This window comes from Danio aesculapii, chromosome 2, assembly GCF_903798145.1.
Source record: "Danio aesculapii chromosome 2, fDanAes4.1, whole genome shotgun sequence".
NCBI classification, from domain to species: domain Eukaryota; kingdom Metazoa; phylum Chordata; class Actinopteri; order Cypriniformes; family Danionidae; genus Danio; species Danio aesculapii.
The window spans coordinates 44,246,733-44,274,604 of NC_079436.1; the positions used below are offsets into that span (position 1 = coordinate 44,246,733).

Genomic DNA, 27,872 nt, shown 5'->3' on the forward strand with positions numbered 1-27,872 from the left:
TGTGAAGAGAAATAAATATTTACATAAATGCACAAGAGTGTCGGTTATAGTCCAGACTGCTGAATGGCTGACAGTTTTTGTTGTCTTTGTAATTTTATTTACCTTATTGAAGAAATCAAGCACAGGTCAGCAGTTTTGGAAATACTGCAGTGACTCATGAAAACAAGGAAAACAGATTAGTTTCCAATATAGTTCACTGCAACGCCAAGTGAAGTACCCCTTTTCTCTAAGGTTGATGACACCATTGATGAAATAACGTGGAAAAAAGCACTGCAGATGCTTTCTCTGGTTTTATATAGATGTGTGTTTTATTATATTAATGAATTTGGTCCTTACAGACCGCTTCAAGGACAGATAAAACAAAGACCCAGCTTTCTCTACTTCCATGTCTTCATTTGTTAGAGTTTTGTGCGTCTACATGGCAGCAAGACCAATGGACGTGAGAACAGTCAGACCAAGGACAACGTAGCCAGAACGATAGACTTCAGGAATCTTAAAACCCTTCCCAGCATCCCATGCCTGAAAGGAAAAAAAACAGAAATATAGAAAAGAAATTCACCAAAAGTAATCAAATTATGTACAAGACAAGCTATATAAGTCAAATTATCAACACTTGATGAGGAAATTTCTTTGTCCTTTTAATCCTGACTGCATATTTGTTACTTTTCAATAACCTGACCTCAGCCTTTTAAAATGTAGTCTTAATTTTACACTTAGATGACATCATTAATCATTATCAGGGCAGGCTGTCTGAATATACTGTGTTCATTCATTTACTTATTCATTTGTGTGTGTGTGTTGTACCAGATGACGGATGCCATTAAAAGTGTGGTAAACCACTGGGAAAGCGAGAGCAAATTTGCTGAAAGCAAGAAACTGGGGCCCAAAGGTCAAGGAGTGAATCAGATCAAGGTAATACGGGTAACTCTCCGGTAGCACCAACGCAGCAAGAGCAAATGCAGATATTCCTGAGACAAAAAGATCAACATCATGGTTTAATATTAACATTCAGCCATTTAGTCATGAATACAAAACTTTTCTTTAAAAGACCCCAATATACTTCAAGCTAAATCGAAGAACCAACTGGTGTAACGAAATTTCAAAGTCAGAAGTTTGAAACATCTTGTTCAAAGCAAAGTTTCTGGAAAATTCTGCTACAGTTGTTAACACCTTCAATTGATAATGCCGCTCATTTAACAAGCTCCACATTCTTTGATAACTTCTGTTAATTTCTTATGTTCAAAGAAAAGCAGCCTTTATATTGGAAATTCATCCTCTGAAAGCAAAATAGGGACTGTTTTTCCATGTTTAAAGTTGGCATGAAATCCAAATTTGCTGCTCTTATTCTTATATGTATACAGTGTAAGACAATGGTCTCAAAGTCAATTCCTGGAGGGCCACAGCTCTGCATAGTTTAGCTCCAACTACCTCTAACTCACACCTGCTTAATAGTCTCATAGGCTTTTTCTCAATTCCAGGAACGCAAAGAACGGACTTGCGAGAACAGAGAAGGCGTCCTATGAGAAATGAGATGCTGCGTTCTTCCTGATGCTCACATGACCCTCGCGCATCTTTAACCAAAAATTATTTAAACATTACAGCATTCATACAACGATTTATTGTTTTGCCCCTTTTCACAATATATACTATGCATAAAAGTTTTACAAATGTACGTTGCACAATACAAATGAAACATATTTTAATACAAATTTCAGCAAATAAACACCCTTAATGTATTTATGCGTTTATTAAGATTTTCATGATAATGTTTACTTTCACTGTTTCATTTAGGGAAACTCCTGAGATAAATAAGTGATGTCTCCAGTCGCAATGACTTCTGGGACTTCTAGAGTGAGTTCGGAGCACAAGTCTGCATCCATGCGTCCTCGATATCAAGAACACATACAGGAACTTTCACGCGTCCTTCGTTCTTGAGTTTTAGAACTGAACTTTGGCTGTTGATGATGACGTTACACAAGGACGCAAGATAGCTAAAGAATGCATATTGAGAAACAGCCATAGTCTTAATAGTAGTCTTGAACACCTTGATTAGTTGGATCAGATGTGTTTGATTAGGGTTGGAGCAAAACTGTGCAGAGCTGCGGGCCTCCAGGAATTGCGTTTGAGTACTATGGTGTAGAATGATTTTTCTTCACTTCTGGTCATATGGAATGCCTTTCGGGAGGGTTTATCAGTGTGTCTCTCATTTCTGCGCTGTCTTTATCCATTTATCAATCTTTCTTTATTTTGTTAGCAACGCTCATATTCTAACAATACAATTGGTTACCATAGGATTTGTTTTCTCATTTCAGGACCGTTTCAAGTTAATGTATGTCAAGGTAGAAGAAAAAAATTCAATCTTAATTTCCATTTCATGCCCACTTTAATGTAAAGCTGTTTACTTTAAAGTAATCTAATGTATAAAGAGTCGCAATATGACTGAAGTGAGTTGCTGTAAACGTTCTGTATCCACAGCATTATGAGAAGATGCTTTCCAAACTGCTTTTTCTCAGTTGTCATTTTTGTTGCATGCTCTTTGTTATTAAGAGGAAAATGAGCAGCATCTACTTGCATATTGATCTAAATGCAACTCAAAACATGAACCACATCACAAGAACTACGAAAAGTAAGATTTGGCAGTACTTCTTTACACTCCTAAATGAAAAACGATAATAAACTTTGCCTGAAACAAACTCAGCACTAAAGGTGCCTATATACGTCAAAGGAAATCGACATAATTTCAAAAAATATTTGTCCGAAACAAAGTTTGATTTGGCAGTTCAAAACAGCTCAACAAATCAAACTTCATTTTGGCTCTTAAGCACCTTGGAGCTACAACTGGTCTGTTATCTTTACACAATCGGTGGGTGTGTTCTGGAACTTCACCTTTATGAATATGTGATTTTCTCTCATTCCACAACGTCAAAAATAAGAACAACATCCAAGACAACAACACTAAGTTAACAACATGGATACACTGGAGGATTTAGTAGCAGAGCTGGTACAGATTTGTACGATTGCTTGTTGTGTGTTTTTGCATGTTTCACATATGCTGATAAAATTGTTGGTGGAAATTGTTAAACACATTCTGAAGTATTAAAACTGTATTCATCTGGGGGTTGAGTTATAAATGTGTTTAGAAACCTTCCTAAAAGTGAAAATACACCAGAAAAACTTAACAATCATATAATGATTTAAAGTGGTTCAGTTAAATTAATATTTAAGTTAAGTATGTTTACTTAGATTTACTTACTTAGTCGTACACATTCTCCGGTCAAGTTTGTTTTTTATAGATCACAACTTGTGTATGTACATTTCCACATGTTTTGTGCATATGCCATATTTATAAATGGGTTTTGTGCATATGCCATATTTATAAATGAGACCCCTGGTCTTTTTATTTGCTGAATACAAAAAGACAACTCACCGTCATTCTTTGTTTTCATTAAGTGGACGCACATTCTATCTAGGTTGCTTGTTCTTGTTCTGTGCCATTGAATAGATAGACGCTACTTCAGACATTTACAAAACTGTTTTTCTCCTAGAGCTGCTATCATTGTTGTGTTTAGGAGTACAAATTATCGGCGTGACAAATTTATATTTCCACCTCCTGCAGTGTGGGGGTGTCAGAAGGTTCAAAAACAGTATACCATCTCTCAGCCTTTACAAACTTCTTTTTGCCCTCAAACAAAAAGTGAACTTTGCTTGAAGTACATTGAGGCTTTTGTTTTGACCATATTTTCTTTTAAATGACAACCAGTTCAACCATTCTTCAGTTGTGCTTGAAATGTATTGGGACATTCAAGTCAAACAAAGATGACAAAGATAACTATAGTATTTTAATAATCTCTCTAATTATGTAAAACTAGTGACATGCACATCACAGTTATAATGATAATGACAAAGTAACTATACTGAAGGAATACATTTTCTTCCAGCTAATGAACAATGAAAACATTGACAGCCAATAACAATCCATCTAATTTTAAAGACCTTGTTTAATGTGGCGATCGATTTTTATTATAAACAGAAATTTATCATGCACTGGTGTATGAACAACACTAATCTAGTTTTCTGGTCTGAACCAGGTCAGTTACCTGAGCTTAGTGCAATACCCGTTCCTCTGTGTGAGATTGACATCGCCATGGGGACAGACCACCTGTAAACACCATGTACACTGATTATTCATATTTTTGAAGAGTTTAATTACATTACATTAATAACTCACCACATATCCATACAAATGCAATGCTGTTCACTGCATTACACACACAACCCAAGACAAAGATTTAGTAAGACTCACTTGTAGATGGTCATATGTGGTGACATTGGTCGATTGAGTCGTGTGTTTTTTGCCCAAAACTTGTCCATTTCCTCATTAGCCGCAGTCCCCATAGGTACGGCACTGGAAAACAAGGTAGAATTCTTAAACCTGATGCATATTTCAGTTTCAGCATTTAACAAATTTATAATAGAAAGCTTCATTTTTGTCTTGTTATAAGCAACAGAAATGTTCTGGATTTGCGGGTGCGTTTTAATTCCTTCACAAAAGTGATTGTCAGTGTTTCTTCCATCTTCAGTAGTTTGTTTTTGTTGTCACTGACTAAAATAACAGTCAAGTTAAGTGTTGACACCGTGACAAACTAAGTTGAGCAAAACATTGGGGTAAAGTTGGTTTTATATTTGCACATTCGTTCATTTTTGATCATTGACATTATGACAATCTACTTTGAAAAGTTGGTCTAAAACGGTACGCAAGTGTGACTTCAGAACAAAATATTACCACTATTTAATTGACTGCGAACAATGTTGTACTTTAATAATCATTGGTTGCTAAGGTTAGGCTTGTCATGATAAGGAATTTTTGTTGTGCGAGATATTGTCACAGAAATTGTTGCGATAAGTGATATTATTGTCATTTTGAGACAGTTTTGCCACTGATTATATAATAATTATTTAACAGCATAATAATACAAATAGTCATAAACAATTTAAAATACTTATTCTAAAGGTTATTTAGATTCTCTAATTTGATGTTGGGTGTGACGCGGTGGCACAGTAGGTAGTGCTCCGTCGCCTTACAGCAAGAAGGTCGCTGGTTCGAGCCTCCGCTGGGTCAGTTGGCGTTTCTGTGTGGAGTTTGCATGTACTCTTACATTGCAATTATATATATATATATATATATATATATATATATATATATATATATATATATATATATATATATATATATATATATATATATATAAATAATAGGAAATTCATCTTTTCAACATCAAATTCATTCATTCATTCATTTTCTGTTCAGCTTAGTCCCTTTATTAATCCAGGGTCACCACAGTGGAATGAACCGCCATCTTATCCAGCATACGTTTTACACAGCGGATGCCCTTCCAGCTGCAACCCATCACTGGGAACATCCATACACACTATTCACACATGTACACTATGGACAATTTTAGCTTACTTAATTCACCTAAACCACATGTCTTTGGACTTGTGGGGGACACCGGAGCACCCGGAGGAAACCCACACAAACACAGGGAAGAGGGAGAACATGCAAACTCCACACAGAAATCCCAGATTACCCAGCCGAGACTAGAAACAGCGACCTTTTTGCTGTGAGGCGACAGTGCTACCCACTGTGCCACTGCCTCAACATTCAGACCTTTTCCTTTATATATTTTCAGAAAAGTATTACTTTCAAATTCTAAATAGGGAAATCATTTCAGCAAATGACTATCAAAGTACAACACTGTGCACAGTCAATTAAATAGTGCTAATGTTATTTTGAAGTCTTATTCACATGCGATTTTACACTGAATATTCAAAGTACCATGGTACTTTGGCGTCACAAGTTGGAACTTAATGAATGTGCGAATATAAAACCAACTTTATCTCAATTGAGGTGCTGTGTATGTATGCAGACAAAATACTTTGGGCTTCACGTGCATTATATGCAAGCTCTCGAATATGTACAAAAAAGAAAAGTTTTAACAGTTACTTTGGATTAGAAAAAGTGTAAGGAAAATATGAACACACTCACTGTCTGTAGAGAACGCCAAACTGTGACCGTGATGAATACAGACCCTGTCGGGCCACCGTCCTTTGAACACAGTAAAAACACCGTTAACTTCAACATAACTATGAAACCTACATATTCAAAGTGTAAAAGCACGTTATGGATATTCTGTACATATTAATACAGCAAGCTCATTAAAGAAACTAATTCAGGGCAGATTTTGACTGAAACTTTAAACACAAAAACAAATGCAAATCACGTCATGACACTTATGAGACTCCTGTAGATCCATTTGAGACATTTAAATCTCACAAATTATATACAAACAAGACCACACACAGCTCAGTGGTGATATTTAATTATGATAACTGATTTGCCGTTAAGTTACAGAAGTTTACAGTGGGAAGAAACCCGTTGATAGTATATACATATTTATGTCGTGATAATTCTTAATACAAATGTAACTATGTTGAAGGACAAGATAACTGAGCTTAAATAAAGACATAAAAGCAAAGTTGTTGCATATACATGGCTATAAACATAACAGAGCAAAGTGCAGTACAGTGTTGTTTCATATATAACATACGTTAACAACATCAGCAACCCTCAATTTCACGACTATCAAACCGCTACGTTATATGACATCAAAAAGACAGTCTAAACCAGTAGTTTCACCTTAAACCAAATAGAAAGCAAAACACATTTTTATAAATAACATGTTCGTACTGACCTTAGAAGCAACGCCATGTTTTTGAGCTTGAGTGTTCGGACGTGACGCAGCCGGATCTAATATGTCGCACACAAGCAGCAAGCCGGCGCCATTTTGGTAAGGTCAAAACATTCTGAGTGCGAGGTCGACAGTCTATGGGTGTAAGTCTACTTAAAACTATAATATTAATAATAATAGTTCAAAGTCATATTCAACCATTACAAATTTTATTTCATCTTCATCATTACAGTTGATTTTCCACAGTGAATTATTTAGAAAACGCCAAGTCCAACATAAAGGTCAAACATCTATAGCAGGGGTGCCCCAACTCGGTCCTGGAGGGCCGGTGTCCTGCAGAGTTTCGCTTCAACTTGCCTCAACACACCTGCCAGGGTGTTTCTAGCAAGCCCAGTAAGAGCTTGATTACTTGGCTTAGGTGTGTCTGATTGGAGTTAGGGGTAAACTATGGAGGACGTTGGCCCTCCAAGACAGTATGGGCACCCCTGATCTATAGGCTATAGACCATTTCGATAGATCTAAACAAAAACAATGGTCCCAATGCATTTCCTGTTTTTACATTTTCAATTTCTACAGCTTCCGAGAATCTAAAAAGAGCCACATATTGATAAATAATGTTATGATAGCTGTTTTAACATTATGATTGAATTGCTTTCTGTTACAGTTATGAAATAATTTGAAAACAAGCAGGAAATGTTCATGGGCCAATGACATCACTACACTGAAATGGTCTATATTCACACAACTTTTTATTGCATATTATTATTTTGTTTTGTTAATACAATTATTTAAATAAAACCACATAATTATAATAGCAATATTACAATAAAAGTCTAATAAACTAGCACCACCAAAAAACAAACAAAAAACATGAAGTACATAAAGACAAATTGAAAAGAAATATGAGTAGGCGAGAGCAGGGCACAAAGTAACACTTTTTGGTTTTGGCCAAATAATGAACAAAGTAATGGGGTTAGACAAACCTTTTTTTTTTACCAACAACACATAAGCCTCACCTACAAATGAGCACTGGTTGTATGATCGTCTGACTTATGGTTTCTGTGCAGTATTGCCAAAAGTGCCAGGAGTATAAATGTTGCTATTTACCCTACCTGCAGGGCAAGTTGTAGCAGACAGAGGGTTAGTTGTAACACATACTTAAAAATGCAAATTACTTTAAAAAGTAGCTATATTTCCTCAGTACTTAACTCATTTAAATTCTACATTCAATTCAATTAACCTTTATTTGTATAGCGCTTTTACAATGTAGATTGTGTCAAAGCAGCTTCACATAGAAGATCATAGTAAATTGAAACAGTGTCAGTTCAGTTTTCAGTGTTTAAGTTCAGTTTAGCTCAGTTCAGTGTGGTTTAATAATCACTACTGAGAGTCCAAACACTGAAGAGTAATCCATCGATGCGCAGCTCTACAGATCCCGAACCAAGCAAGCCAGTGGCGACAGCGGCGAGGAAAAAAAATTCACCAACTGGCGAAAGTGTAGAATTAAACATCTCCAGAGAAACCAGGCTCAGTTGCATGACCATTTCTCCTATGGCCAATAGTCTTGTGCAGAGCTGCAGTATGTTTATTTATGTATTTATTTATTGGATAAACACATTTGGATTTATTTGGATTATTATCCATTATTATACAATGCATTTATTTGTAGTATTAGCAATAAAATACTTAATTAAATTAAAAAATATTTTCTGTTAAAAAACATTTTATTTAAAAAGTTTTTAACATTACACTCAAAATTCAACAAATATTTAGTTTGTTTAATTGGTGTCCAACAGTGTGTGGCTTATTTATAACGCTCTGTTACAACTAACCCCGCTGTGTCGTGTCTTCCTCAAAACTTGCTCGCAGTCACTGTGTTTTCTACATCTTTCAAAATGGTTTCATCTTTTAGCCTAGAAGACGGTAATCCCAACAATATAAGATATAAGATAAAGATAAAATACTTTTATGCTGCAAAAATGGTTTCTCCTGTGTTTCTCATCCAAATTTCACCAAACGTTTTCAATAATTGGCAGGAAGACGTCTGCCGACCATGTGGTGAAAACCTCGGAAGCATGCCATGGTTAACCCTGAGCAAATACCTTAAAACTCCATGTTACATTTTACCCCGCGTTACTTTGTGCCCCTAATGTACTACATTTAACACACAAGTGCAAACGTAAAGTAAATGAACTCTAAATGAAAGCTTACAACAAGGCGAAAAGTAATAAACTCACAGCAAAAATCAAATCAGCAGAAATGTAATGGTCCTGAACACTATTCCACTATTAAATCATCACATTATTGAGCATAACGATATTCAGGATACATCATGTAAACAGATTATGCTCGGTGGATTTACACACTCGCACACACAGTCGCATACATTCAATCTTACATGATAAATGACACGATTGTCTGATCCTTCATTTGTCTCATTACCTTCATGTCTTTCACACACAAACAGACACACGCACACACACGTACACTGGCAGTCATGCACAGAGATTGCATATTGCTGTTAATAGTAGGTCTCTATTTCCACCCAGCCTGCAAATGAAAGACAGAGATAGCAAAATTAATTAACCGAATTAAAAAAAAATCTAAAGCTCTGTTCACAGAGATTCCATTACTAGGCTCTACAAATTATGTAATATTGCAGTATTGTTTGGACCTTGAATTTAATGTAATATTGACAACATTTTGCTGCATAATATCAAATGTATTATTCATCAGCTTAAGCAGTAAGGTTTCAATTCATAAAATGAGCCTAAAATGCTTAAAGACACAATATGTACAATTATTTCATTAAAATATATAACAGTTTTATATATTATGCTCATATATGTACTTAGATTATCCCAATGTTTCGAAGAATGTGTAAATACAGAGAAATAAGCAATTTTAAGTAGTAATGGATGTTAATAATGGATGCTAATGACATTATACACACTATCGATATCTGGTTTGTTTTTATATAAAACATGGGAAACACCAAAGATGCTTTAATATGTTGTGTTCCTGGAGGGCCGCAGCCCTGCACAGTTTAGTTCCTACCCTGCTTCAACACACTCAAGCTGCGGTCACACTAGAGTTTTAGCTTGGGAAATTCTGTCCTACAACGCTGCGAAAAGGGGCGGGATTAAACAAGATGATTAGACATTAAAAAAGCGAGCGATTGGTCCATATTTTACATTTCTGTACAGAGAGGTCATGGTTTGATCCTCGATTGGTCTCACGCAGTCACGTGATGCGATTTCGCAGGTCAGAGTTCACCAAGCTTGAACTTTTCAACGCAGCGATCTGCTTAACTTGACGCATTCCAGTGCATTTCCAGTCTGACGCATTTGCATGCGTATGAATGGAAGTCTATGGGGAGAGGAGAAAAGTCCAGTGTGACCACAGCGTTACCTGTAGGTTTTAAACAAGCCTAAAGGAATCAATTAGTTTGATCAGGTTTGTTTAATTAGGGAACTGGCTTTGACACCTGTGCTTTAGCTCATCCAGTCCCGCAGAATGTAATGAAGACGACAACTCCCATGATGCCACACTTAGTTACTGCGTCATCATCATAGGGCTGCTTCCGAAATCGCATACTTTTATACTATATAGTGTGTTAGAAACAATATGCAAGCTGAGTAGTATGTCTGAATATAACATACTACTTCCGATGGGATCTGAAGTGCGCATTCAATGGTTGCTACGCTATCCCATAATGACACGTGAAAGGATTCATGAATGGGAGCGAAGCGAAGCAACTGACGGGGGTAGGTCACTTGGTAATGACAAATGGCGGGTGTAGTACTTCCAAATTCCATTCATACTATGTAGAATTTCTAAAGATTGTGATTGTGAAGTAAATTCAAATGCAAATGTAGTATGTACTCGAGCAGTAGGCAATTTCAGAAGCAGCCTACACCTTTGTTTGTTGTGAAAATGCACCCTCTGCCTAAAATTAGAAACTGCAACTTTAATGAACAAAATATATTAAAGTGCCACTATTATGTTTTTTTTTTGTAAACGGGGAAAAGTTAAAATTCAAATACGGTAATGGAAGTTCTGATGCACTCAATAAGTCGACCAATCATAACAGATTGGGCTATGATCTGACCAATCAGAGCAGAGTAAGCACTCAGATAGTTGGGCTTTAGAGAGACCGGTAGTTTCAGGATTTAAGGATTTAATGCTGCAATATCAGGAAATTAAAGTGTTTTTCTTTGGAGTTTGTATGCAAGTTTGTTTTACCATCGATAAAACCAGTAACCCCTACATTAGTATTATAGTACTTTAAACAGAGAGAGCACAATCTAAAAATGGTGCATTCGCTCTTCTGAAATCACAATTGTAGGATGTTATAAAACTTCTTTCTAATAATCTGTGCTCACCTCCTGGATTTCTCCGCAGGATAAACTTACGGATCTCATCATACACAAAGATAAGCAGACTATACGGGAAAGCACAGAACCACCACATAATCCTGCAAAAAGAAAACAAGAGAAAAAAGGTGAGGAAAAGAGGAGGAGAGAAAATAAGCTCTTTTACAGAGAAGTGCGTGTGTGTGTGTGTGTTTGTTCCTTACTTGAGTGGGTACATCCTCAGGGCAATGTCCATACCGGGGCAGTAGGACAGGAAAGCTGCCAGAGCCGTCTCGGCAAACAGGCCGAAAATGAGAATCCTATTCCTATAAGAGCACAGGCCAGAGAATAGCCTTTAACAGAGACATATGCAAATATCACTCTAGTAAATGCTCACAAACATCCCAGCAGAAGCACTGACTTCATGCCCTGCTGGAAGACGGAGTTCCTGCGTGTCTTGCAGATGATGAGATCGGCCCACTGCACCACCACAATGCTGACGAAGAACGAGGTGTGACAGGTGAACTCGATGATCTTACGCTGTTCGTACGTCTGAAACATACATATTTATATAGATTCATCATCAAACTGGAAGCAAAAAGTTTTTCCTTTCCACAAAACGCTTTTCAGCACTTTTTGAGAATAAATTCACAATATTGCAATATTATATTATAATGATTTCTGAGGGATCACGTGACCTGTGCCATCATAGGAATAAGCTATTTAAAATAATGTAAGTAGGAATTAATTATTTTAAATGGTTAAACGTTAGTCTAATGCAGGACACAGTTTAGAGAGGGAGTTTTTTTTATAGTTGGACATTTTTTAAACAATTGATTGTTAGTGTTGGAAAAAGTTATTTAAAAGTAGTTTTTCATGAATACAGCAGGTTTCAAGTCAAATTTAAGACTATTAAAGACTTTAAGACAATTATGACTGAAATTTTAGATTTATACAAAGCTAAACACTTTTTTAGTGGCAGCTAGATCTCTGCAACTCTCACATGGTCACCCACTAAAGCCAAGCAGGGCTGCGCCCGGTCAGTATCTGGATAGGAGACCACATGGGAAAGCTAGTTTGCTGTCGGAAGTGGTGTTAGTGAGGCCAGCAGGGGGTGCTCAACCTGCAGTATGTGTTGGTCCTAACGCCCCAGTATAGTGAAGGGGATTCTATTCTGCTCAGTGGGTGCCGTCTTTCGGATAAGACGTTAAAACTGAGGTCACAACTCTGTTATTAAAAATCCCAAAATGTCCTTCGAAAAAAGTTTTTGGCCAAATTTGCCCACTGGCCTCTGTCCATTGTGTTCTCCTAACCATCCTCATATAACATAATTGGCTTCATTGCTCCTCTCCACCAATCAGCTGGTGTGTGGTGTGCGGTATGGCGCAATATGGCTGCCATCGTGTCATCCAGGTGGATGCTGCACACTGGCACCCGCTTTGAGTGTCTAGAAAAGCACTATATAAATGTAAGGAATTATTATGATTATATTTTCTAAAGGCCTGGTTACTTTTATTCATTCATTCATTTTCCTTCGACTTAGTCCCTTTTTTTTATTAGGGGTCGCCACAGCCGAATCAACCGCTAACTATTCCGGCATATGTTTTACGCAGTGGATGCCCTTCCTGATGCAACCCAGTACTGGGAAGCACCTCACATTCAGTCAATCCAATTCACTTATAGTGCATGTCTTTGGACTGTGGGGGAAACCGAAACAACCGAAGGAAAGCAACGTGAACATGCAAACTCCACACAGAAATGCCAATTGGCCCAGCTGGGACTCGAACCAGTGACCTTCTTGCTGTGAGGCGACAGTGATAACCATTGAGCTACCATACTGCCGGCTTGGTTACTTGGTTCATCCAAAAATATTCAAATGTTGTTATTTCTTAGCCACATATTTTAAATAATGTGTCAAAACAAGCAAACTCTAGTTGTATACACTTTCATACACTTTTGTCAACATAACATTTCTTTTCAGTTTTAAAATCTATAATAAACTAAATATATTCACATCAGTGTGTCCAGCTCATTGTGCTCAGCATGTACTGTAGCTATAAATATATGGAGAACATTTAAACAGATGTTATTGTAAGGAAGATAATTGAAGCATATTGGCAAATGGAGTTGAAATGTAACTTTTGTTAAAAGTTTTGAGATGGTTTGTTTGTTATGGATCTGTGTTGGCCTTATCAGGTAACTTAATGTGGAGAAAATTTAAGACCTGTTTAAAAGTATTTAAGACCTACAACACAATATTACAGTGGCTTTAAGACTTTTTAAGGACAAAAATTTAGTTTTTGAAATTTATGACAATTTAAGACCCCGCAGACAACCAGTTTTTTTATATAAATATATTGATAATAATAAAGAAACAGAATATAGAAAAGATAAAGAGTGTTGGTAATCTTTTAATACAATTAAAATGATTTAAGTCTTTTGAATAAAAAAGGCCGAAATGAAAATTGATTTGAAAATGACAGTGATTAGAAAGTGATGTTTAATAAATAATAGAATAGAATAAAAAATATAAAATGTCAGTGTTATATAATAAAGTGTTAAGCATACAATCTGACAACCACTGACATTCATATGGTAGTGTATAGAGTAAGTGTTTACCCATTGCTGTCCATAGCCGTCCTCCAGGTCATTAACTGCACGGTCATCCCAATCCAGTCGAATTCCCAGCAGTGTTTGAGGCAGAAATCCATTTTCAGCCATTATCACAAAATAGGTGAAGAAACCTCCCAGAGCCTGGATCATACCTAAGCACACACACACAAATGCAGAAGCACAAATAAACGCAAGTGTACAAACACATTTAATTCCTCTTATACCTGCTGAGTACGAAAAGCTCTTTTATTCTCAATAATAATCTGAAGCATGAGGCTTATTCACCCCCTTCAGGTTTCTAAAATAGTTTTTCAATGACACCTGCAATGCAAAAGCTATTTATTTGTTTGATTATAGAAGGAACAAAACGCTGCTTGCAATAAAAGCAAAAGAAAAAGACACTATTCCGCATTGCAGTAAATAATACTAAATAATAAGTACCATATCGTCTGTAACATAAGTCACACCAAATGTGAAATTGCATTTGTTGAGTACAAACAAGTGACAGAAAAGTAATAACTGAATTCAGAAATAATAAAAAATATGCTATAAAAAATGTGACATTTAAAAATAATTCAACATAAGGTGCGTCCCAAATCACATACTTATGCATTACTCTGTGTTATTTTGTGGAATAAATAGTTTAAGTAAGGGCAGCACAGTGGCTCAGTGGTTAGCACTGTGGACTCACAGCAAGAAGATTGCTGGTTCAAGTCCTGGCTGGGCCAGTTGGGGTTTCTGCGAGCATGTTTTCCCTGTGTTGGCGTGGATTACCTCCGATCGCTCCGGTTTCCCCCACAGTCCAAAGACATGCGGTACAGGTGAATTGGATTAACTACATGTAAATTGGTTGTAGTGTATGTGTGTGAATGAGTGTGTATGTGTGTTTCCCAGTACTGGGTTGTGGCAGGAAGGGCATCCGCTGTGTAAAACATATGCCGGAATAGTTGGTGGTTCATTCCGCTGTTGCGACCCCTGATAAACAAGGGACTAAACCAAAGGAAAATGAACGAATGAACGTTTGAATTTCTGATTTGTAAAAAGAAAACTTAGTGTTCATTTTGGGACGACGCTAAATTCATATACTGTTGAGTATGTAAGTAGGGATGGAACGATTAACCGATTTCATTATTAACCGTGCTTTAATTTGTCATAGTTAATTAATCGTAAAGGCTTCATATCACTGAGTGTCTACATGGAACTAAACAAAGTTACGCCAACTGTGCGCTAGTTTAAAGTTCCGAGCTTGTATACCGAGGCTAATACCCACACACACTACCCACACGTCGCGTCTTTTGCGCGTGTAAGTTTGTTATTTATTTTCTTGTGTGCATATTGGAAGTGACGTGCATGTGGCACAACGCACTTACGCTTTCCAGGCACACCTAGTTAAAAGAATGGCGTGAGCGCACTGCGAGTGACAAGAACTGACCGTACAGCTTCATACTTTGCATGGAATAAACACATTTCTACTCCAAAGAGAGAGAAAAAACAAAACAAAATGAAAATACCAAACAAGTTCACAATATAGTTGATCAAATGTGCCTTTCAGACAGAGGTTCAGCAGCCTTTGACTACATTTGTTCCCATAGCACTGCACTCTGTCCTCACACACCTGGACAATAAAAACACTTATGCACGAATGCTGTTTGTTGACTTCAGCTCAGCATTCAACACTGTCATACCCTCTAAGTTACTGATCAAACTCAGAGACCTGGATTTGGATAAAAGCGTCTGCTTTGGATAAAAGCGTCTGCTAAATGACTAAATGGATATCGACACGTCTCTCTGCAACTGGGTTATGGACTTTCTGACTAACAGACCTCAGAATGTTAGATCAGGCCACATCTGCTCCACCACCGTCACACTCAACACTGGTGTACCACAGGGCTGCGTGCTGAGCCCCTTCCTCTACTCCCTTTTTACCATCGACTGTAGGCCTGTGAACAGATCCAACACCATCATCAAATTTGCAGATGACACCACAGTGATTGGTCTAATCAGCAATAGTGATGAGACTGCCTACAGGGAGGAGATACAGCATCTGGCCACTTGGTGCACCGACAATAATCTGCTCCTTAACACCAGCAAGACCAAGGAGCTCATTGTGGACTTCAGGAAGGGACGAACAGGCTCGCATGATCCCATCCACATCAATGGGATGGCCGTGGAGCCTGTCTCATCCTTCAAGTTCCTGGGACACACATCTCTAAGGACCTTTCCTGGACCACCAACACCTCCAGCCTGGTCAAGAAGGCTCACCAGCGCCTATTCTTCTTGAGGCAACTTAAGAAGAACCAGCTTTCATCAGCCGTCTTGGTGAACTTCTACCGCTGCACAATAGAAAGCATCCTGACCAACTGCGTCACGGTCTGGTATGGAAGCTGCTCTGTTGCTGAGCGTAAGGCACTGCAGCGGGTGGTGAAAACTGCCCAACGCATCACAGGGACTACACTGCCAGCCATAGAGGACATCCAGAAGAAACACTGTCTGCGCCGAGCACGCAGTATTCTTAAGGACACTTCTCACCCTGCTCACAGACTGTTTTCTCTCCTGCCGTCCGGCAGGTGCTTCAGGCTCCCCCGGACAAAAACCAGCAGACTGAGGAACAGCTTTTTCCCCAGAGCTGTCTTCCTTTTGAACTCTGCCCCTCACTGACTCTTTTGCCCCCCCAATACACCCCCACACTCCTCTAACTTATACTCCTCACAATCACTGCACTATTTAACATTTGCACATTTAAAGTTTGCACATATTCATTGCACTGATTCACTTATCTGAACTGGACATACCCACTGCACATGGACATTTGTAATTATGTTTATCTGCACACTTCTGCTATTAATAGTATTGACTGGTTACTAAGCAGCAATAAATACCGCTTTAAAATATAAGGAGTTTTCATTTGATTTTTCCAAACTAGTAGTGTTTTGAAATTAATGAATGCATAATAATCATTATAACTGTGAAATCGTGATTATTCCTCAGACTATAATCAAACAACCAAAATCTATAATCGTTGCATCCCTATGTGTAATTGCATCCAATAAGTGAATAGTGTATGTACATTCATTAAGTTTCCTTCAGCTTAGTCTCTATTTCAGAGGTATGAACCGCCAAATTTCAGTTTATTCAATCACCTATATTGCATGTCTTTGAACTGTGGGGGAAACCGGAGCACCCGGAGGAAACCCACCCGAACATGCAGAGAACATGCAAACTCCACACAGAAATGCCAACTGACTCAGCCGGGGACTCCAACCAGTGACCTTCTTGCTCTAAGGCGACAGTACTACCCACTGAGCCACTGTGAAATTATTCAAATTTCAATTAAGCACAGGAAATATAATAAAATTACGAGAAAACTAAATATAATAGTGGAATTTACTATAAATAACAAAGTCTAAATGAATTAAAGTGAAGCACACATGTCTATATGATTCTGTACCAACCCAAATGTTGTGTGTGCTTTGCATGTTTTGTTTGTTTGCTGTAAATGTCATCATATTTAGCATATTTCAGATGATTGAACTTAAACTGAACAACAGACACAGTTTATTTTCTCCGGTCGTGTCTTATCTTGCCTGGAGTGCAATGCAAGCCAAGTGACCCATTAAAGAAATAGGTGCAAGATGCATCTAATGTTGATTTTTTTTTTACACAAAGAAATTCTTCACGGACTATAAAGTGGACTAGAATGAAGTTGTAAAGGGCATGTGTGTGCGTTTGCTGAAATCTGTGTGCAAGTGCACTTGAGGCTGACCGATCTGTCCGTAAGCCATGCTGATGAGCCTTTCATTCACCAGCTTGTCAGTTTTGGGGTTTCGGGGCTGACGCTTCATAATGTCACTCTCTGCCGACTCGTACGCCAGAGAGATTGCAGGAACCTGAAACACAGAGAGAGAGAGAGATAATGATGACGGTGATGACAGAGATGCTCATATTTTTGAGAGTGTGTGAGAGAGTCTGGCGTCTGGTGCCCGAGGTTAGAATCACACTCGACAGGAATTGAAAGTGAGACTGAAAGCACATGTGCGAGTCTGTATAACGCACCATGTCAGTGCCAAGGTCGATGCAGAGGATGGTGACGGTGCCCAGAGGCAGAGGAACGCTGAAGATGATGAAGAGCAGGAAGGGTGTGATCTCTGGGATATTACTGGTCAGCGTGTATGCAATCGACTTCTTCAGGTTGTCAAAGATCAGACGACCTAAAAAAAACAGACTTTTATTTGAGTAATGATTCATATTTGTTAAGGAGTAGTTGTGGCCTAATGGTTAGGGAGTTGGACTTGTAATCAAAAAGGTTGCAGGTTACATTTTTTCAGTCTCAGCAGAAATCGAAGATGAAAGGAGTGAATGAACGGTACTCCCTCCATCTTTAATACACAGATGAGCAAGGCACCAAACCACCTAAAACCGCTGGAAGCAATAGCTGCCCACTGCTCTGAGTGTATAATGCTCACTGCACTGTAAAATAGGCTGTGATTTTTTTTTTAACTGTAAATATGTCACAGTAAAAATCTGTAGCCTGATTATCTGTACATTTCCTTAATATATACGAATAATAACTATAAATTGACGTTCTCAATGTGTCTACAGGTGAATTGGGTAGGCTAAATTGTCCATAGTGTATGAGTGCGAGTGAGTGTGTATGAATGTTTCCCAGAGATGGGTTGCAGCTGGAAGGGCATCCGCTGCGTAAAACATGTGCTAGATAAGTTGGCGGTTCATTCCGCTGTGGCGACCCCGGATAAATAAAGGGACTAAGCCGAAAAGAAAATGAATGAATGAATGTATTAGTTTGACCAACTGGGACTAGTCAAAGCACTTACATATTATTGCTCTTTTTGTACTTTTTAATTACTTTTGTTGTCAGAGTTGTCAGTTGAGCAGCCTTTAGATGAAATCTGGGAGCTCTCTGATTCTCCATAGACATGACCCAGAGATGTTCAAAGCCCAGAAAATGAATTTATCATCATTGTCAAAACAGTCCATGTGACTTCAGTGGTTCAACTGTAATCATATAAACACATTTGTGTGTAAAAAAACTGTAAATATTACTTTGTTTTACTGTAATCAGCATACTGGCCATTGTAAACCTGCACCCTGATTGGATGAGGAAGACAAAGGCAGACAAAGTTATTTTTACAGATTTATTGGCACACAAAAGTGTTGCTGAAGCTTCGTATGATTACAGTTGAACCACTGAAGTCACATGGAATGTTTTGACAATGTTTTTGGTGCTTTTTCTCAACATTTCTGGACGGTTGCTAAAGGATGGGGGAGCTCTCGGATTTCATCTAAAACATCTTCATTTGTGTTCTGAAATGAATAAAGGTCTCAGGGATTTGAAACAACACAAGGGCGACTAATCAATTACAGAATTTTGATTTTTGGGTGAACTAACCCTTTCATTTATTTTGTCAACACTCATATCCGCTTGTTTAGTGCGACGTCAAACGAAGCGGCTTGTGGGTCCAAGCGCTCTATCAAACTATACGCGGAGACACAACAGATGGTAATAATAAACATTAACAAAGTGATGTAATCCTTTCATGATCACAATATACACTTTAAGTCAGAATTATTTAATTTTTTTAATATATTATCTAATATAATATAATATATTAATATCTTTTTTAAATATTTCTCAAATTATCTTTAACAGAGCAAGGAAATTTTCACAGTATGTCTGATGATATTTTTTTCATCTGGAGAAAGTCTTATTTGTTTTATTTCAGCTAGAATAAAAGCAGTTTTTAATTTTTTAAACACTATTTTAAGGTCAAAATTATTAGCCCCTTCAAGCTAATTTTTTTTTTTTTTGATAGTCTGCAGCAGTGTTTCCCAACCCTGTTCCTGGAGGCACACCAACAGTACATATTTTGGATGTCTCCCTTTTCTGACCCATTAACTTCAGGTGTTGGAGTCTCTTCTGATGTTATGATAAGTTGATTCAGGTGTGTTTGATTAGGGAGAGGTTGAAAATGTGTACTGTTGGTGTGCCTTCAGGAACAGGGTTGGGAAACACTGGTCTACAGAATAAACCATCATTACAATAACTTGCCTAGTTAACCTAATTAACCTAGTTAAGCCTTTTAAATGTCACTTTAAACTGTGTAGAAGTGTCTTGAAAAATATCTAGTAAAATTCTATTTACTGTCATCATGGCAAAGATAAAAGAAATCAGTTATTAGAAATGAGTTATTAAAACTATTAAGTTTAGAAATGTGTTAAAAAAAAAGCTTCTCTCTGTTAAACTGAAATTGGCGAAAAAAAATAAACAGGGGGGCTAATAATTCTGACTACAACTGTATATATATATATATATATATACACATGTCCGATGGCCAGGAAGTGATTAATTTTGTATGAATTGTTAAAATATTGGTGTTTGTGATGCAGCAAGTCCAGAGAATCTTGTGTACAAAATTATTTTTTCTAAAATTCACTTTAATGTGTCATATGGCTAAAAAGTGGTCATTAACCAATATTTTCTCAATTTTTTCATCACCACTTAACAAGCAGATAACTACCACTCTCTATTCTATTATTGATTCTATAATCATTCTATTATTGATTCTATAATAATATATATATACATATATATATTACAAAAATCTTTCTAATCACTATTATTACATGTAATCAGCAGCTGTTTTGACCCAAAGTGACTTATATATGAGAACAATACAAGTAATCAAAGCAAGAAAATTATGTAAATATATAGAAAATAATAAAATTTGACTTTCCTGCAAAACAACTGTTAAAAAACAGCCTGAACTCCTTACAATAAAAACTCTCTCTCTCTCACACACTCTGTCTCTAACTCACCCTCCGCCCCCTTCTCTTTATATATATACTGCATTAGACTAATTAGGAATTATTATATTAAGTGTTTTGTTCCTCTGATTCTTTGATTACTCCTATTGTTCTCATTTGAATAAGCATCTGCCAAAGTGCTAAGTGCAAATGTAATGTAAATGAATAAATTAATTGCATTTTCCCTAAACAAATCACGCCTAATAAGCACTTTTGTGAAAATGTAAAATTGTTAAAATGCTTCATTTCCTTTGTCCTAACACTTAACATTCCCTCTGCTGCCTCTCTCACCCTCTTCCACTCCTGTAACGATTGAAGCAAAGTTGTCGTCCAGCAGGATCATGTCAGCTGCTTGCTTGGAGACGTCTGAGCCTGTGATTCCCATGGCAACGCCGATGTCAGCCTTCTTCAGAGCAGGAGAGTCGTTCACCCCGTCACCTGTCACTGCCACTATGGCACCCTGCGGCCAGAGGCAGCCAATCAGAAGCAGAGGTAAGACCAGTCAGCCAATCACAGTCAAAGACCAGTGTCAAAATCTGCCAGCTTGAATATAGACATGCAGTGTAGACCTCAAGGTGGTTTAACTTTGCATGAAATAAATGTCTTATGCACTCAAAAAAAGATCTTTGCTGCTTGTTCAAATTACTTATTTAAAATAAGCTGAAACAACACAATTTTTAAGATTTTTTTGTGGACAACTTAATTGTTTATGTTCAATCCACTTAACCGTTAATAGTTAACTTATTTGATTAAAATACAGTGAAAATGGTAATATTGTGAATGAAATTATTAATAAAGTCAATACTAATAAAGTATTAATCTATTAAAAACTTACTGGTTTATGCAGTGCTTTATACACTCACAGGCCACTTTATTAATTACAACTTACTAGTACCAGGTTGGACCCCCTTTTGCCTTCAGAACTGCCTTAATCCTTCTTGGCATAGATTAAACAAGGTACTGGAAATATTACTCAAGAGATTTTGGTCCATATTGACATGATAGCATCACACGTTTGCTGCAGATTTGTCGGCTGCACATCCATGCTGTGAATTTTCCCTTCCACCACATACCAAAGGTGCTTTATTGGATTGAGAACTAGTGACTGTGGAGGCCATTTGAGTACAGTGAACTCATTGTCATGTTCAAGAAACCAGTATGAGATGATTCACGCTTTATGACATGACGCGTTATCCTTCTGGAGGTAGCCATCAGAGGATGGGTACACTGTGGTCTTAAAGGGATGGACATGGTCAACAACAATACTCAGGTAGGCTGTAGCGTTGACACGATTCTCAGTTGGTACTAATGGGCCCAAAGTGTGCCCAGAAAATATCCCACACACCATTATACCACCACCACCATCCTGAACTGTTGATACAGAGCAGGATGGATCCATGCTTTCACATTATTGATGCCAAATTCTGACTCTCCATCTGAATGTCGCAGCAGAAATCGAGACTCATCAGACCAGGCCACATTTTTCCAATCTTCTATTGTAAATTTTGGTAAGCCTGTGCGAATTGTTTCCTGTTCCTGACTGGTGTGGTCTTCTGCTGCTGTAGCCCATCCACCTCAGGGTTTGATGTATTGTGCGTTCAGAGATGCTCCTACAGATGCTCTGTATACCTCGGTTGTAACGATTGGTTATTTGAGTTACTGTTGCATTTCTATCAGCTAGAACCTGGCCATTCTCCTCTGACCTCTGGAATCAACAAGGCATTTGCTCCTACAGAACTGCTGCTCACTGGATATTTTCTGTTTTTCAGACCATTCTCTGTAAACCCTAGAGATTTTTGCACGTGAAAATCCCAGTAGATCAGCATGAAATACTCAGGCCAGCCCGTCTGGCACCAACAACCATGTCACATTCAAAGTCACTTGAATCACCTTTCTTCCCCATTCTGATGCTCAGTTTGAACTGCAGCAGATCATCTTGACCATGTCTACATGTCTAAATGCATTGAGTTACTGCCATGTGATTGGCTGATTAGAAATTTGCATTAACGGTTGGACAAATGTACCTAATAAAGTGGCCAGTCAGCGTATATGTGGTTTAGGTTATAAATGCATTCTATTAAATAAGATATGTAGAGTTATATGTGACTATGTCATTGTTAGATTAGTATGTTTCTTTAAATATGACCAAAAAAAACTCTTATTTTTGATTAATTAAAAACTCTTTGCTAAGGCTATTTTATCAATATGGTCCGCATTTTTTCCAAGGTAAAATCAAAATTTTACACACAATTAATTATGAAATATTTTGAAATCATGTACATTCACATGAAATCAAGAAAAAAACAATCACGAAAAGGTCATGTGTAAAACCTCTAGCGTGTAATGTAAGAGGTTATAAAATGCATATTTCTTTGGTACCATGCTCTCTGAGATGCATTTAAAAATGTTGGCACGTTTTCATTTGTATCTTTTTAAGAGCCAGATTCACTAACAGCTTGTGCCTTTTTTGCAGTACTAAACACATGCAGCAAAGAATGGCACCAAAAAGGTGTGAACACAGCTATTTTTGTACCTGACTTTACTGAATATGCATTTGTAGGAGTTTCCCACAGACACAAATTTAACGGGATAGAAGAAGTACATATTTAAATTAATCATCCAATTTTATTTACTAATGTTTGCACTCCTCAAATTATGGGTATTTTTGCTTTTATTTAGCTCCTAAAAAATGCTTGTCTTAAACGTTGTGCTTGAAATGGCTGCAGCTGTTGTTGCCAAGAGGAGTTACTGTGGAGAACAGAGAGCACGTGGTATAAGCCAGAAGATCCCCAGGTATTTATTTGGAATGCCACAGGAACACATAGTCCAAACGTACAGTTGAAGTCAGAATTATTAGTCCTCCTGAATTTTTTTTTCCTTTTTCAAATATTTCCCAAATTATGTTTAACAGAGCAAGGAGTTTTTTTACAGTATTTCCTATAATATTTTTTCTTTCTTTGTTTTATTTTGGCTATAATAGAAGCAGTTTTTAATGTTTTAAAATAATTTTAAGGTCAATATTATTATTTTCATATATTATTTTTATATTATTTTTTAGATTTTCTACAGAACAAACCATAGTTATACAATGACGTACCTAATAACCCTAACTTGCCTAATTAACCTAGTTCAGCCTTTAAATGTCACTTTAAGCTGAATACTAGTATCTTAAAAAATATCTAGTCAAATATTATGTGCTGTCATCATGGCAAAGATAAAAGAAATCAGTTATTAAGCTATTATGCTTAGAAATGTGTTGAAAAAATATCTTCTTTGCATTAAACAGAAATTCGGGGGCAAAATATACAGGGGGCTAATAATTCAGGAGGCTTATAAATTCTGACTTCAACTGTACATAGTTTGCCAAAAATATGAAATTATATGTAAGTTTTAAGAATCAAATGACGACTTGAAACAAACAACAAGGTTGCATCACGTAATCCTAGTGCGATCTTAGTTCCCTCAGACAGTGTGCCTCAACCGTCAAAGCACAAACCGTTGTCAAAATGTACATCTTGTGAACTATCACACATGAATACAATAGAATATGGGTTACTGTAAGTAAAAGTAAAAAGGCGTGCAAGCTAAGCCCATGGGTGCAGTCCAGTTCTGAAGTCTTTCACCTTTGTATGTAAATGTTTTTTGTCATTGTCTTGTATTCGCTTGTATTAATCTGTTTTATTAATGTGCCTGTTCTTTGGCAAATAAATACATAAGTAGCCCTAAATAAAATAAAATTAATGCCTTTGTTCAATACAAGTACAACATTGGCGGTTCATTCCACTGTGGAGGCCCTTGATGAAAGAGGGAATAAGCCGAGTGAGTGAATTTCCTTATAGTGCCCCCACATATTTGCCTTGTTTCCCTTTACAGTGCCATGCCTATTCATAGAAGATCACCCTCCTTAATAGCATTGGCTCTGCTTATTTGCCACTATGCTAATTTACACTGCAGTTATTGGTCGATATGTAAATGTTTGTTAAATCTGCCTTATGTCAGATGTCCTATGACCCTATGTCTATGTAATTTGTTAAAGTTATAAGTAACTAATATGGTAAGTTATGGTAACTCATAATATTAACTTTTCCAAATTTATTTGTAATGCAATAATGTGCAGCTTTTATAAAGCTGCTTAAAAACAATAACTCTAAAGCGCTATACAAATAAACTTGAATTGAATGTCTTTTGTCAAGCTACAGCATAATACTGGTTTCAGTGAAAGCTGTTTTTGTGCATGCAGTGAAGTTATGAATTCTGATACACACAGGATGTTTTACCAGTACAACAAGCTCTTTAAGTCAGCAGATCAAGAGAAAATTACATTCCTCAATCGGTGACCCCTTTAACACACACCTGTCTCTGGCAGCCCTCCACGATGATGAGCTTTTGCTGAGGTGAAGTGCGAGCAAACACAATCTCCGTGTGGTTCCTCAGAATATCATCCAGATACTCGGAGCTCATGTCCTTCAGGTCTGAACCGTGGACCACACAGGCTTTAGCATCTCTGAAGCACACACACACACAGAAAAAAGTGCCAATTTCCATTATCTGTGAAGAAGCAATAAAAGTTCGTAAAACCCCATTGAAATAGATTTGGTTTACTCTCACACAAATGCACACACACACACACACACACACGCACACACACACACGCACACACACACACACACACACACACACACACACACACACACACACACGCACGCACAAGCACCCAGGCTTTCAATCAAACACTCAACGGAGACAGATTCACACACACACACAGACCGTGGATTGACTTGGCTCAGTGGTATATTAAGTCTTTCGGCAATATCCTCCACTGTTTCATTGCCCTCAGAGATGATGCCAACACCTTTAGCAATGGCCTTGGCAGTTATAGGATGGTCACCCGTCACCATTATGACCTGTAAATATGGATTTCAGTCAGCTGTTTTCATGGACACACATTGGTTAAGTAAACCTCTTTTGAACATATTGCAGCTCTTCATAAACAGCTCCTTTGTAATATAAATTTTAAAAAGAGTCTTCATAAACTGCAGGTTGTGTACAAGGCTGGATTAAGAACACATTGGGTGCTGGGGCTATAACAAATCCAAGGGCCCTCTTTAATTTTTTTTTATCTCACAAAAAATAAATAAATAGAAAAAAATAATAAATAAATAAATATATTGTGTGTGTGTGTGTGTGTGTGTGTGTGTGTGTGTGTTATATATTATTAGCCCCCTTTTGAATTTTTTTCTTTTTTAAATATTTCCCAAATTATGTTTCACAGAGCAAGGGAATTTTTACAGTATGTCTGATAATATTTTTTCTTCTGGAGAAAGTCTTATTTGTTTAATTTTGGCTAGAATAAAAACAGTTTAACATTTTTTTAAACCCATTTTAAGGTCAAAATTATTAGCCTCTTTAAGATATTTTTTTTCTGATGGTCTACAGAACCACGGTTATACAATAACTTGCCTAATTACCCTATCCTGCCTAGTTAACCTAATTAACCTAGTTAAGCCTTTAAATGTCACTTTAAGCTGTACAGAAGTGTCTTGAAAAATATCTAGTCAAATATTATTTACTGTCATCATGGCAAAGATAAAATAAATCAGTTATTAGAAATGAGTTATTAAAATTATTATGTTGAGAAATGTGTTAAAAAAAATCTCTCCATTAAACAGAAATTGGGGAACAAAAACTGGGAGGCTAATAATTCAGGGGGCTAATAATTCTGACTTCAACTGTATATTATATATATATAAAGTTTCTTTAGAACTTTCGCTGACCATAAATACCTAATTATAGGATATCTTTAAAATCCATGCTTCTAATATCTAAAATATTGTGGTCTTCTGAGTTACAGAAGGCTAGCATCCTTATTTTATTTTATTGTATTTATTTATTTATTATTTGCATCAGATACATTGTCTGATAAAAGCCAGCACCAATATTTTATTGCTCCATTTTATTTCTGTCGTTTTCACAAAAGGGCGAAGTTAACATTCATAAAAAAAAGGTTTGCTTTCTAACTAGTTCAGTTAGACTTACTGTAAAGCATAACCAAGTGTATTTACTTGAGATACATACTCCGCAACGATGGACATTTTGATAACTGCTTGTGTGAGCTATTTGTTTTGTTTGCACACTGTCTTGATTATATTATAACCGAGACAGTGTGTAACCACTGTGCAGCCGAGACTGCGCTTCAGTTATGAGTCCATTCGGCATGATTCCGCCTACCCCAGCTTGTTACTACATCATGTACAAGTTAATCAATGGTGAAGACCATTTGAATTTTATTTTTTGTTCTACAACAAGCTTAGTTAGCCTACCTTTGACTGGACGGTTCTAGTGCAGAAATAAAGGACTGTCCCAGAAAAATTAGGACATCTGATCACCCTTATGTGTAACTAAAACAGGGCTATTCATTGTTCTGATTGGGCTACATCCACTCTGAGCCCCAGTTTAGCACCGGCGTAACTGTTTTTGAACAGCAACGAACTGAAAGGAATACTTCAGATTATGACGAGAGAAAGCATTACGCAAAGAGGTGTTTCCTGCATCATAGCACAAATTAATTCTTCAGCCAATCAAGGGCCCCCTTCTTCCGTGGGCCCTGGGGCTTCAGCCCCACTTAGCCCTTATGTTAATCCGGCCCTGGTTGCGTATAACAATTGTATGGTTCTGTTTAAAAAACCTAGATGGTGCAGTTTAATCATTTCCTACTTTGATGATACAATTTGCCGTATAATTTTATTTTTCGATGGGAGAATTCTGAGAATAGCATTTATGTTGCTGAGAAATACTAGGCCTACTGATGTGTGTTATCAGTACGTTCAGACAGAATCTGCAGACATATTTTACTATTTCGGTGCAGAATTTTGTAAAAAATCTGCAGATTTCATAACTAAAAATGATACAACTAAATATATTATTTAAATATTTAAACAACTAAATATGTGAAATAAAAAATAATACATTTTAAACTTTTGTTTAATGTTTACACTGCAAATCCATGTAGATCCACTTATTCTGTAAACAAAGCAAGACTCTCATACGATATATCTACTAAAAGACCGAAAATATTACTTTACAAACTGTATTATAAATAAATCATATGAACATTTTCATATTAGTAAAAAATATTACTGAAATTATTTAAAAACTGAATAAATATAAATGTACACACAATTACACTAGTAAATAAATAGACTCATTGATTGGCTTGAAATCTGTGGATTTCCATGTGGGCCTAGTTATCAGTCCACTTTGAGGAAGTATTGGCATAACTGTCTCTTTATATTAATGTATATTGTGTTGTTTGTATTGTTCTGTTTGTCTTCTG

At 36.9% G+C, this 27,872-nt stretch overlaps 2 protein-coding genes across 2 annotated transcripts in view; both read right to left on the bottom strand.

Moving 5' to 3' along the window:
• Positions 1–280: 280 nt before the first annotated feature.
• Positions 281–6,850, bottom strand: sdhc (succinate dehydrogenase complex, subunit C, integral membrane protein). The gene is made up of 6 exons (XM_056480466.1): positions 6,753–6,850; positions 6,047–6,106; positions 4,304–4,405; positions 4,098–4,159; positions 805–968; positions 281–519 (listed from the first exon to the last, which is right to left on the bottom strand). Exons 1-6 carry the CDS (start codon positions 6,767–6,769, stop codon positions 415–417), a joined length of 510 nt encoding a protein of 169 aa, XP_056336441.1. The 5' UTR covers positions 6,770–6,850; the 3' UTR covers positions 281–414.
• Positions 6,851–6,941: 91 nt separating this feature from the next.
• atp1a2a (ATPase Na+/K+ transporting subunit alpha 2a) overlaps positions 6,942–27,872 on the bottom strand; it is a 54,815-nt gene continuing 33,884 nt past the window's right edge. Inside the window, exons 15-24 of the mRNA XM_056480409.1 lie at positions 25,307–25,443; positions 24,893–25,043; positions 20,831–20,999; positions 17,771–17,925; positions 17,481–17,604; positions 13,724–13,869; positions 11,526–11,656; positions 11,329–11,430; positions 11,135–11,226; positions 6,942–9,299 (exon numbers count right to left, since the gene is read on the bottom strand). Of these exons, the coding sequence (XP_056336384.1) occupies positions 9,271–9,299; positions 11,135–11,226; positions 11,329–11,430; positions 11,526–11,656; positions 13,724–13,869; positions 17,481–17,604; positions 17,771–17,925; positions 20,831–20,999; positions 24,893–25,043; positions 25,307–25,443 (1,236 nt within the window). The 3' untranslated portion in view covers positions 6,942–9,270. The remainder of the gene's footprint in view (positions 9,300–11,134; positions 11,227–11,328; positions 11,431–11,525; positions 11,657–13,723; positions 13,870–17,480; positions 17,605–17,770; positions 17,926–20,830; positions 21,000–24,892; positions 25,044–25,306; positions 25,444–27,872) is intronic.